The sequence below is a fragment of the Camponotus floridanus genome, unplaced genomic scaffold (assembly GCF_003227725.1).
Source record: "Camponotus floridanus strain SB8 unplaced genomic scaffold, Cflo_v7.5 scaffold70, whole genome shotgun sequence".
Taxonomy (NCBI): Eukaryota; Metazoa; Arthropoda; class Insecta; order Hymenoptera; family Formicidae; genus Camponotus; species Camponotus floridanus.
Window position 1 is genome coordinate 86,840 of NW_020229839.1, and position 12,507 is coordinate 99,346.

General features: G+C 31.4%; 1 protein-coding gene across 11 annotated transcripts in view; it reads left to right on the top strand.

Annotated features, from left to right (window-relative positions):
- LOC105257292 (protein scalloped) overlaps window positions 1–12,507 on the top strand; it is a 154,393-nt gene that overhangs the window by 65,627 nt on the left and 76,259 nt on the right. For 7 of the 11 annotated variants that reach the window (XM_025413826.1, XM_011267822.3, XM_011267823.3 and 4 more), the window contains one exon: window positions 11,549–11,593. The exons of the other annotated variants lie outside the window; for them this stretch is intronic. In XM_025413826.1, coding sequence (XP_025269611.1) covers window positions 11,549–11,593 — 45 coding nt within the window. The remainder of the gene's footprint in view (window positions 1–11,548; window positions 11,594–12,507) is intronic. 11 annotated transcript variants of the gene reach the window in all.

The following is a 12,507-nucleotide window of genomic DNA, read 5'->3' on the forward strand; positions in this document are numbered from 1 at the left end:
AGCGTTCGCTTCTCCGCCGCGATTATCGTAAAATTGTGTTAACCTGGGCCGAGCGGTCGCAATTCGCGAAAAATCGCGCTACTTACGTTACGTTTAATTCTCTCCTGAGGGTTCTGTCGAATTAAAATTGTAAATTTATTAGAATATTTAATTAAGATTTAAGAAAGATTTTTTTTCTCATATTCTTTTTGTTTTCTTTATAATATATTCATTGGTCAAATTGATTGCATTGTTCCCCGAGCAAAAGTTTTATTAAGTGTCATTTTTTTTGCATTCAAGATTTAATTTAAAATATATTTATAAAGAGAGCATTAATCTTTTAAATAAAAATTCGATTGAAGTAAAATCTATTCGCTATAAAAACTCATTCACTTCTCAAGTTTGTATAATCTGTATATCTTTTTTTAAATTTCTATTTATAAATATTCAAATGTTATTAATATCTTGATAGATTGGAGCGAAAATTAACTTTGATTAATCAAAAAAAAGTTACGAGAAAATTTTTATATTAAATTATGTCCGATTATATTTCTTATCTTTATATTTTTTTAAAAATAAAAAAGAGGATATATTTTCATTATATAAATGTTACTTAATCTGAACTTTATGAAATAGGTTCACGTGTGACCTGTTTATATTTTTAGCAGGTTAAATTTAGTATACAGGTTTTGCGCATTGTTGCGCAAGCGGCACTAAAATGTCCAAACCCGATTATATCCATGCTGTAATATGATAACTAAACGAAAGACATTTTTCATGATTATAGCAGGTTTTGTAGAAATTATGAAATATTTTGCTTGAAGAGTAAAGCAATTAATTATTTAGGGCGGCCTCTCTTATGCGTATTTCTTAGGGAAAAAAACCGTATATCAAATAATTAAAAGTGGCAGGTAAATGTCACCGCGCAATCGTGTGATAAATTTGCACAAACTCTGACGCAACTAAACAAGATTTTAATGGCGCTAATGGCCATCGGATTTGTCGACGGTGCTCGCTTCGGTAACGACACGATAAGCCTCGTTGCGAAACACACTCGAAACAGGTAAATTGATCCGAACGTATCGACGTACGTTTCACACCACTATGATACGTAGTGTGCCTTTATGGCGCGTTACAACGCGAATGCATGCAAAAGAGATATAATCTGACGGAATATTTTATACTTTAGTTTTATAAAAAAATTACAAAAATCTTTTAATAGTCCTATAATGTCCAAGACAAATTTATGTAACGTTTGTTAAATAATTAGAGAGCATTAGAGACATAAAGGAGAAAAAGAGAGAGAAAATTTTAGAAAATTTAAATTTGATAATAAATATTTACATAAATAAATATTTACATTATCTTTTACACAGCATGGATTATTTTGTCATGTATTGTAAAGAATACATTTTTAAGCAATACACGCTTTGAATTTTGTAGCGCTTTTTTTTGATTCCTGAGCATATATGATTTTTAAATATCATAATTTTTATATTTACTTGTATCATCATTTCGTTATATCCTACTTGCGTATTTTTTATTTATATTCGCTTATTATGTTAATATTTTAGATTATTATTTAGTTTCACTAAAAATTTCGAAATAAGTGCAACGATGCTTTACGAATTTCTAACTCATTATTAATTGTAAGATAAACTTGTTGATTATTTACTTCAACATCGTGATAAAATCAAGTATCTTGAATATTTTATTAAGTATTTATTATTAAAAATAAAGGATAAATATTTAAATAAATGCATAGGAGATTTCACGCTTTTACTTTATAATAAAGTATAAAACTATAAAATACATGATTTAATAACTTTCTGCACAAAAGAAAGAAAATAGAATAAATGAATTCGATATATTTGCATATTTAAATCTCTAAGTTGAATGTTTAATCATGAAAAGTATGAAAAGTCATTGAAAACATAATCTTGAAAACATATGTTAGATTAAAATTATTGGGTCCAAGTCTCTTTTTTTAAAAATTTCAGTTTAATATTTTCAGTTTAATATTTTCAGTTTAAAATCGCATCTCTGGAAAAAAGAGCGCCACAAAATTTAAAGCGTATTATTTGAGAATGTACTCTTTACAATATATATAAAAAGGAAAATATAAGTGTTGTGTAAATTAATATTAACATTTATCAGATTTTTAACTCTAAGTTTTAAGAAACATTTATATCTACTAATTTTTTTCTTTAATTTCTTATTCTATACATGCATTTCATGTACGATGTATAAAGATTATCAATATAGCTCCTTTATAAATTGTATATATTTTTTACAAACAAAAGCTATTTTAAATATTAGCAATATTTTAAGAGAAAAGAGAAGTTTTTTGCAAATCCAAAATGGTTTCTTTGCAAAACCATTTGCATCTGCTGAAGAATTGAATACACCGATGAATGTAAAGTAAAAATAAAATAGAGCGCGATGCTACAATAGCGGGGTGTTACGACGAGGCGAGGTTTTGTCGCACAAAAACGTGGGACCCGCTGTTTAAAACAAGGCACGGTAAAATCGATTTTCCACGGTATAGTTTTAACTTCGAACGGCGGCATCTCGACGATTGTGCAAAATCCAGCTCGTGCACGGTGCATATGTATATATCGGGAATAGGTTCACATATATATCGCTCGACGATGTGACGTTGTATAGTACGTGCAGGAGAGCCGGGCCTCGAGGTGTATCGAGGTCGACCGGTTCTCCAGCAGCCGTCAGTCGTTAAGGGACATTGCGACACACGTGGTTGCGCGCGCGTGGTTGTCCCTCTCGTCTCTCCATCTCCCGTTCTCTTCCTCTTTCTCTTTTCCTTCTCGCCGCCGCGAGAACGAAAACTTTAGCAAATATAATTGCAAATAAATTGTTGTAGCCACGTACATCACGTCAGGTAATCGGGACGTTCCTTCCTCGAGACGGTAAACTGCGATTGATCCTTTGTGATCCTGTAATCAAGTACATATCTTTGATATTTTTGATAGACCATTGTGTGATTAACGCCGCTATTTTATTATTTTTTTTTAAATTTAAATCGTGTGAGATCGATGCTGCGGTTTACTTCACGTCGACAATGTTGTTAGTATTGACAATGTTGTTACTATTATTTTTAAAGCCTTGGAATAGTGGACCTTCGCGCATTCTTCGTAGTAAATGATATTCTGTAGTTTATTACGCATCGCATTGCCAGGCGGCGAAACGTCTTCGTCGTAGATCTTTCAGTGGTGCGCGAATGAAGATGAAACCGGAGTAAATGAGCGCGGGCGGGTATTTTTCTTGGCAGCGGTTCCCAATTTTACGTCCAACCTCGCGACGTCTTTAAAACCCTTGCTTCCCTAACTCAAAATGAGCGAGACCAGAGCAGTGTTATTTGTATATGATTATTTGTATATTTGTTTAAATCATATTTATTTCTGATACTTTTTGTCGTAAAATAAAATCTAAAAGCCCATTTATTTGCATAAAACCACTTTAAATTTACAGAGAATGAAAGGAAAAAGGCGAAGACATGCAACTGCGAGTTCGTGATTTCGATACTTTTCAGACGCGCTTGAGTCGATGGTAAGAGTCTGATCATAAAACTCGGAAAACACTCGCACTGATCGGCCGATACGCGCAGCAATTTAATTTAAGATTATATCAGCTGTGCGAAAAAATATGAAAAAAACGATGCGGAAGGTAAATGGCCAGGGTAAATAATAAATTATTAAGAATTGTATTGCAATAGATATGTGTGTGTGGTATGTGATCTACACCTGGCGATTAAACAAGACAATTAAGCGCTTTCAATGGAAGGATAAGAACGCGCCGCTGGTTCCTAGAGAAAATAAAAATTTAATTGAAAAGCCTGAACCGTGTAGAAAAATCGGAATAGATAACGTGTGGGAATAATCTCCCTTCTTTGTTCGATTCATTTTTATGAATTCGTAAATACCATTATAAAGGGGGCTCTCCTTTGTACAAAACAAAAAGAAAATTTACGATGTATTGAATTAACACACAGGATACCTGTACTATTTGTATCTCAAGCAGATTTTCTCCTTTAAAAAAATATTGTACTATCCTATGCATTTGAGATATAAAAAATTAAAAATCTAATATTTCCACACGTCGATTTTATTTTAACAAAATTATTACTTGAATTAATAACAATTAATAATATTTATAAAGTCGAATTACAAAGATATCGAAAAAAGGCATTTGATTAAACTTTTATTAAGGAAATTGAACTGAAATTATTATAATAATTTCACCTTCGGTAAACAATTGCATACATATGTTCGTATCTTCATTAAAATGTCTTTCACTCATATATTTTGAGAATTAAACATTCAATCATATATTGATAAAATGTGCGAAAGCGAAAAAGACAGAATTCTTTTTATCTTTAAAAAGACAGATCCTCTTTTACCTTTGTCAACAAGGACGAAAAGAGAATGCGTTTTCCGAAGGACTCGGGACATCTCATGCATAGTTTCAGATAAGGATAATTATGGCCGGCGGGCGTTCCGATACAACAGTTACGCATAGTGGAAATGTCTATAACTATTTAACGGTTTCTCCAACACAAACTACATTGATATCACAGTCGGCTGAACGTTGTGAGGTAATTAACCCCGGAGTGCCCCCGGGGATATGCCGTGGGGCTACTCACGTCATTAACAGCCGCAAATAATTAATTGTTAATTAAATAATTATCAGTTACCAGCGAATCGGTTATTAACAATCGATGAACCATGCATGAAGCGATGTTCCGGGCAGATGCTTAGAATACATGTAAATTGATCAACGACATATATCGCCGACCAAGAGCGCGCCAATCTATAAGCGCACTTATCACAAGAGATATATCGCGATGTATTACTTAATATTTAAAAATATTTGATTATTAAGATATAAGAGAGTTATCTAAATTCTATCTTATTTATTATCTTTTTGGAAAGCGCTTACAGTACTACAAAAAAATTTTCATTTACGTAGTTTATAAAAATAAAATTTACGTGAAATATAAAAATATATTATAAATTCTATTATATTAATTTAATTTTGTGTGAATTGAGGTAATAAAATTAAATTAATAAAATTAAATTAAAGCAAAGAGTTAAATTTAACAAAGGAAATTATAAATTTTATTTAAAAAAAATTATATTTTAAAAATTCAATGTGCGTATATCAATATTTAATTATTAAAATATAAACAGAGGATATAATTAATTTTAGATGACAAAAGAATGAATACAATTTTGAATAATTAACACCGATTTGTGGTTTTCTCTAAATTAATGATGTGTCTCTCATCTCATTTTCTGTTATTAATTTACCAACGTAATTTGATAGTCGCCAAGTATTTTTTCGTGCTTCTGTTTTGCGATATTCCAACTTACATAACTAAAAAAAACACTTTTTGATTTTTATGTAAAACAACTCGCATCGGGAAAGTGGCAAAGCAATCTCGCTTCTCGTGCATCTCTCGTTTATCTTCGATGATTTACCGCGCTGTGTGTGAGGGCAAACAAACGTTGCGGCCGATCGCGACGTAACAGTTGTGGCACGATAAGGAGCGCGATGAAAGCTCCTTAAGGCGTCCGGTCAGGGAGTATTTGATTCGCGCGCGCGCGCACCATGGGATCCCTGGAAAATCCGGTCGAACCGGACGGGAACGCGTCGTGTCGATGCGTCGCTCTCTCCCGCCGAGATCAAAGGCGAGGCGAATCTCGACAAAGAAACCACTCGCGAGCGGAAAGAGGCGGATGACAACGCGAGGGATAAAGAAGAGGGTGGCGGGGTGACGATGGGGGAAAAGGGATGACGGCGATTTCTTCTCGTCTCTGTTCCGCTGAGAAATCACACGAGGATGTACCGACGATCGTTAGGACGATCGGAAAGGGGGGAACGGGGTGGGTTCTTCGGGAAGACGACAAAAAGGAGGAGGAGGAGGAGAGGGCTGCTGGTCGTTTGTTTGTTGCGACTCTTAATGGCCGTTCTCGGACGACTTCGTAATTGGCGCGTTTGCACGCGCTCTTTGTACACCGCGTTCCTCTTCCTCTCTCCTTTTACCTCTCTGATTTCTTTCTCTTTTGGTTCCTCCCTCCCCCACCTCGTCCGCCGTCGCGCTTGTCGCTCCTCCTTTTTTCACGGGACGACGTCTCGTTCCTTTTTCCGTCGTCGCGACTTACGTGCCACCCGCTTCGTATGTTTTCTCAAGCTCGTTGACGCGTCGCGTCGTGTCGCCTATCGCCTTCTCTTACTTGCCATTCTCCTCCGTTTATCCAGTCGTTTACCGCTCGTGAATACGCATTCGCGATTCGAGAAGGCGACACGCAGCCGCGTTTCGTTGAAATCGCTCCCTGTCGCGACTCCGCCGATGATCTTTCGCCGCCTCGCGGTCTGACTACGCTCGTCTTTTTCCACTCGCGCTCGCTCTAATTCAGTTATTAGTAACCCCGCATTTCAGACGCTCGACTATTGTGACTCGTATAAATAACTCGCATGCATTTATTTATTTTCATCAAAATTATCATTAGATATTTCTCGTCGACAGCTTATTTTTAATAAAAAAAAAATAATTTAATCTGCAGCGATTTTTTCTATCTCTAACTTTTTGAGAAATTATTCCACAATGTAATAAATTGTACAACTGCCTGACATTTTTTTTCGAAACTAACTTTTTAGGATTAAGTTTTAATATTGACTTTTAGAAATATTCTGTGCGATTATTTTCTCTAATTTATTTTATTTATTTGTTTTCTATAATTTGATATAAATACATCTTGAATCTCTATAATTTTACATTATAACATCGTTAAAAATTTCGTCACTTTTGTCATCGGACACACGTGATGGCAACACGATCGGTTTGAAATTGCATTTCAGGTATTCTCTTTGTCGGTATATTCAATTTTAAGGGAACTGTATTATATGGATCCTGTCCCTCGCACGTACGAATTCCACGTTGGGGGATTGCTTTTGTGCGCGCGTAACGCGGCCGCGTACAAGCAGTAATACGTAACTCGTGTCGTCGTCGCTCACTAATGCTGCGAGCGGGAATCGTATTTATACGGCAAGTTATCCCCACAGTTGCAGGTACACACCGTAACATAACTTTCCACCCCCGGGATACGCTCGTGTGACCGCACTCGGCGACCCCCGACGAGCGATTGCCGACCGAGCGGTTCTCGAGATTGGCGATGGTGGAGGATTAATCGAGCTCGCACAATAAATGATTCCCGCTTGTCGCTTGTCGCTCCCGCGAGCTCATCCCTTCAAAAGAGAAACGAGATTTGTCGCCCACCTATCGGAATAAAGATTTCCTTGCAATGCATCTCGTTAAAGACGCCCAATGATTCGTGCTGATGAATAATTTTGTGTATGCGCATGTAAATAGGCAGAGATAAATTGGTAGATATGAGTGAACCGACTATAAAAATTTGGACTTAAACATGACATTACATATAATACACACCATTTTTTTACTAATTATTGACTAGCTGCATACATTATTTCAATTGCATTAGTTTGTATAATATTTAAGATAGAAATAAAGAAGCCAAAATTTAGTAGATTTTTAATATTATTACATTCCAAAATTAAATTTATATATTAATCTATTTTATCTCCTTAACACATCGATACGACTTATGAAATTAAAATTATTTATGACACTCTTGTCAACAAGAATTTTCTTTTAATTATATGAAAATGAATAATAAATTTAGATATGTGTGGTACAAATTATAAAATAAATTATTAATATTTTTAAAATAAAATTTCGAATATTATCTCGAAAAATTATATAAAATAAAAAAGTAATACTCATCTTGATACACACACACAATACACAATATAGTAGACTTATAATATACAACGTATAAAATATAAATATACCCAAATGTGTATATATATATGAACCAGTGTTTAAAATAATTGATATTATAAAAAATAATTATTGTTGGAATTTTTTATGTTTGTCCTTTAAACAAATGTTTAATAAATAATTACGTAAATCTCGAAAAAATTTTTGTCTCCAATTTTTATAAAATATTTATGAAATAAAAATTTATTAATAAATTTTATCTAAATAATGATAAATCTTTTAAACAATGTTGAAATAATTTATATCTTTTTGTATGCAAATTTATATATATACATTTATATACATAAATTATTATTGATATTTTAATAAATGTTTTGTAAATATATTTTAGAAAATAAAATATTTTATATGCATATTATATAATGCAAAATGAATTACTGCAACGAGATAAACGAGCAATTATTATAATTAACTTTACAAAAGTAACTAATAATAAGTTAATTATCAATTACTTATTCCATTGTTCCATCATCGCTCGATGCTTTCAGATTATCTTCTTCTCTCTTTTTCATTCTTCTTCGCTTCTTCATAGCACTCACACATTTACTCAGTCATTTGCGAAAACACGATTAATTACGATTATGCACATATTAAACAATAGAATACGAGAACCACGCCGCACTTTGTTTTGTATGTTAAACGCGTGCGACACACATTTTGATATATCGTATTGGAACAATAACGCGACACATGAAACTACGCATCATACGAAGCTACAATTCATTCGGTACTCGAAAATTGTGCAACCAAATTCACGCTTCAACTTGTCAATGGTATCTCTGTTGTTAGCAAATAATACAGGTTCGTATTTTAGGACAATATTACTATCTCGTATTATAATACAAGTAAATAAATACTCGCGGATTGCAATATTCAAAAATAATTAAGTTTATCAATTACTCGCACAATCTATTATTCGCATAATCTATTAACTTTGAATGAATATCTTATGAAATATACAGTTTTGATAAATTACAACGATGTAGAAATGTCAAATTTATATAAATAGAAAAATAAATTATCGTACTTATTATTAATTAATTATCGCGTTCTGATATCGCCAGAATTTCATTTATCTCGTTTATAGTAATACATTATTAAATACCGAAAAATTCAAGAATGACACAATAACAGCATTCTTAAATTGTACAATATTAAGCGAGTTTAATTAATGATTAATTAAGATATAATATCATATCATCCGAAAATATACAATTAAAATTTAATATTACAGTGATGCAGTTCAAAATAATTGTAATATTAATAAACGGTAGACAATATCATGACTTCCTGTCATTTGAATCATTCGGTTCGTTGATATGTGTATTTTATTACTCTGTTTTCGCGATCCGGAAATGAGCAAATTATATTTAAATCAGCGAAAATATATCATAGCACGATGCGAAATATATTTTAAGCAATAAAGAAATAATTATCATTTTAAATATTAGAAGGAAATAAATAATATAAAATTATATCTCTTCTTTACACACTTATGAATTATTAAGTGTGAAAATTATTTAATCATACGAGATGATAGCCAATTATAAGCTAATTATAATATATTATAGAATTAATTGCAAGTCATCTTTTAGTATCTATCGCGATCGCGTATTTCAGGAAATTTAATTATAAGTAACTGGTTTATGTAATAAAGTTTCATATATTAAAATTTATACATTAAAGTTTATTTTATATATTAAAGTTTCACACTTTAAAATTCGGTCATTCGATTTTGCAATTCGTCTATTGCTTTCAATCCAAAAAAATTTGGCTAAATTACAAATAAAGAATTTTCGGATATTGCATAGTAATATATGAATCATAAAATTAATGACTAAAGTATCGAAAAATATCATATGATACATTTATTAATAATTAATTTAAAATTCAAAATTATTTAACGATATTTTGAATTTATTTTATAGCATGTTAAATATAATAACCAAGTAACACGTTAGGTATAATATTATGTTGTACGTGGCAAAAAATGTGTGTGTATAAATTTCCACACGGTATTCAGTGTTTCTTGCGGCATGTAAACAATAGCGTGGTGTAGCGCTCTATTATTTACATGCCGTATCCTTGTAGTTAGTCGTGTACCGAGACTCGGGCCGGTAGGCAGCAGCGTCAACCGCTCGTGCTATTATCGTATTATCTTTTGAAATACGCGATCACGAAGAATACTAGCAAATCGCGATCGTTCTTTATGATTAATTGAAGATTATTAGCCTTGCGCGATTAATTAATTCTCGCGATTAACGCTTCAAGAGCGTGTTGATAGAGAATAACAAATAAATTATTGTTTTATTTCTCTCTTATTAGACACTGGGCATGTATCGCGTATCGCACTTTGAATGTTTCGATAGTTTAATTTGCTCATTTTCGAATCTTAAATCAAAATAAGACAAGTCATAAAATCAAATAATTTAAATAATAAAAAATAACAATACTGATATACGTATATATTGATATGCGTACAAATTGTTTATTATTAATATAATTATTACATATATAATACTCCGAATTCTGATTGTATATTTTCGGATGATATTTACATCTTTATTAATCATTTATTAACTCAACTCGCATAATATATTTCGCGGTATTAGAGTGAGATCGTCAATGTCATTCTTGAATTTTTCGAGGAAATTAATAAAGTTATGCGAACACGAATCGAACAATGACGCGATGCATTTAATTAATATAAGCGTAGTCGTCATTAATTCCGTATTTTAATTTATATTATTTACATATTTTAAAATTGGCATTTGTATATCGTAATTTGTCAAAACGCATATTTCCCGAGTTTTATTCAATCATAATTTTTCATGTAAATGACAAAGTTCGATAAAGTATTCTCGGACTACATTCGGACATTTAGCTTTAATTAATTCTCATTTATTAATCGAGAGAACAGTTATCTAAAATATGAGCCCGTCCTAATCTTAATGATAGATGTAACGAGTTGGAGCCTGAACTAGTCGCACAATTTTCGTATCATGTAATTTCGTGTGACGTAATTTTCGCGTATTTATTCTCGTCGTAATATAAAGTGTGTGTCGTGTGCGATTAACATTGAGAGTACAATACAAAGTAATCGCGTGATCGTCGTATTCTGTTGGTTAGTGCGCGCATGCATATAATGTGTTTTTGCGAGTGAAGTGTTGAAAAAGTGCCATGAACGAACGACAAAAGATGAAGCGAGGAGAAAGGGAAGACATCGGATGACGGCAATTATGGAGTAAGCAGTATAGTTTATAACTTGTTTATTGTTTGTTCTTTTTGTGAAATTGATTGCTTTTTTATCTCTGCGATAATAATATATTTTATATTATTATGTAATGCATATTCAAAGCTTAAATTTTATTAAAGAAAAGAACTTTAAACGCTTGATGAGATATTTATAATAATTAATATTTTTTTATAAAGATATATTATTTTAACATTGTTTAAGAGAAATTTATAATTAGATAAATTATAAAAGAAGTAAATTTTGTACTTCTTATATATTTTATATAAAAGTTAAGATAGAAAGAATTTTTTCAAGCATTATAATTTTTTTAATTAAATATATGTTTAAAGGACAAAGCGAAAAATTCAATTGCATAATATAATTATTTTTTGAAATGTTAATTGTTTTAACTTTGCGCTTTATATATATAACTTGGATATACTTGTATTTTGCAGATCAACGTTGTGTACACTACAACTCCGCCGTTGCGCATCGTACCGGTGAGTTGGATTGTTTCTGATATAATTTTGACATATTTTATAGAATTTTGAGATATGTGGATTTTTACGAAAATTATAATGATTATGACAGCTGCAGCAATAAAATAATTTATATTAGTTTATTTCATAAATTGCCTCAATTTATAATTTATTTTTATGTAGTTATATTAAAGAAAAATTAAAAAGGAAATTAATGAGAATGTAAACCCATAATCTTATATATTTTTCTATTAATTTTTTATATAAATCCACTACCTCGAAATTGATAGGCAGGTTTAAATAGACAAATTTAATATGTTTTAATCTTAGAATATGTATAATTGTTTACGGTTTATTGTTATCAACATCTATGAAGTTTAGAATATTATTTATTATCGATGTATTATTATTGATCGATTTATTTATTTACTGGCACAGTTTAATATTTTATTACATAATATAATATATTAATTATAAGATATACAAGTTGCTTGAAATTTATAAATGTGAAAAAATGATAAAAAATATATTTCAGACCAATAAACTATTGATTAACTTTATGATTAAATACAAATTATATATATATATATATATATATATATATATATATATAATGAAATGTGAAATTTATTCATTTAATCATAAAGAAAGTTAATCAATGATGTATTTACTTGAAATTAGCAATGTCCTTGATTGTCTTGCCCCTCAGACAAGCGCCATTACCCTCTGTTTTGCGGTTTTAGCGGTTTCGCGATGAGTAGGAGATCCTTCTATGCGAGAATCGCGCGATTTACTTCCTTATTGTAGACGATGAATCAACGTCTCATCAAAGTTGCGTTCGTGTGTTTTTCCCAGCGTCCAATAGTAAAACAATCTCATCTTTATTTTATAATATTTCATCGAATACGTCAGAACAATCCTTCAACGGTATATTC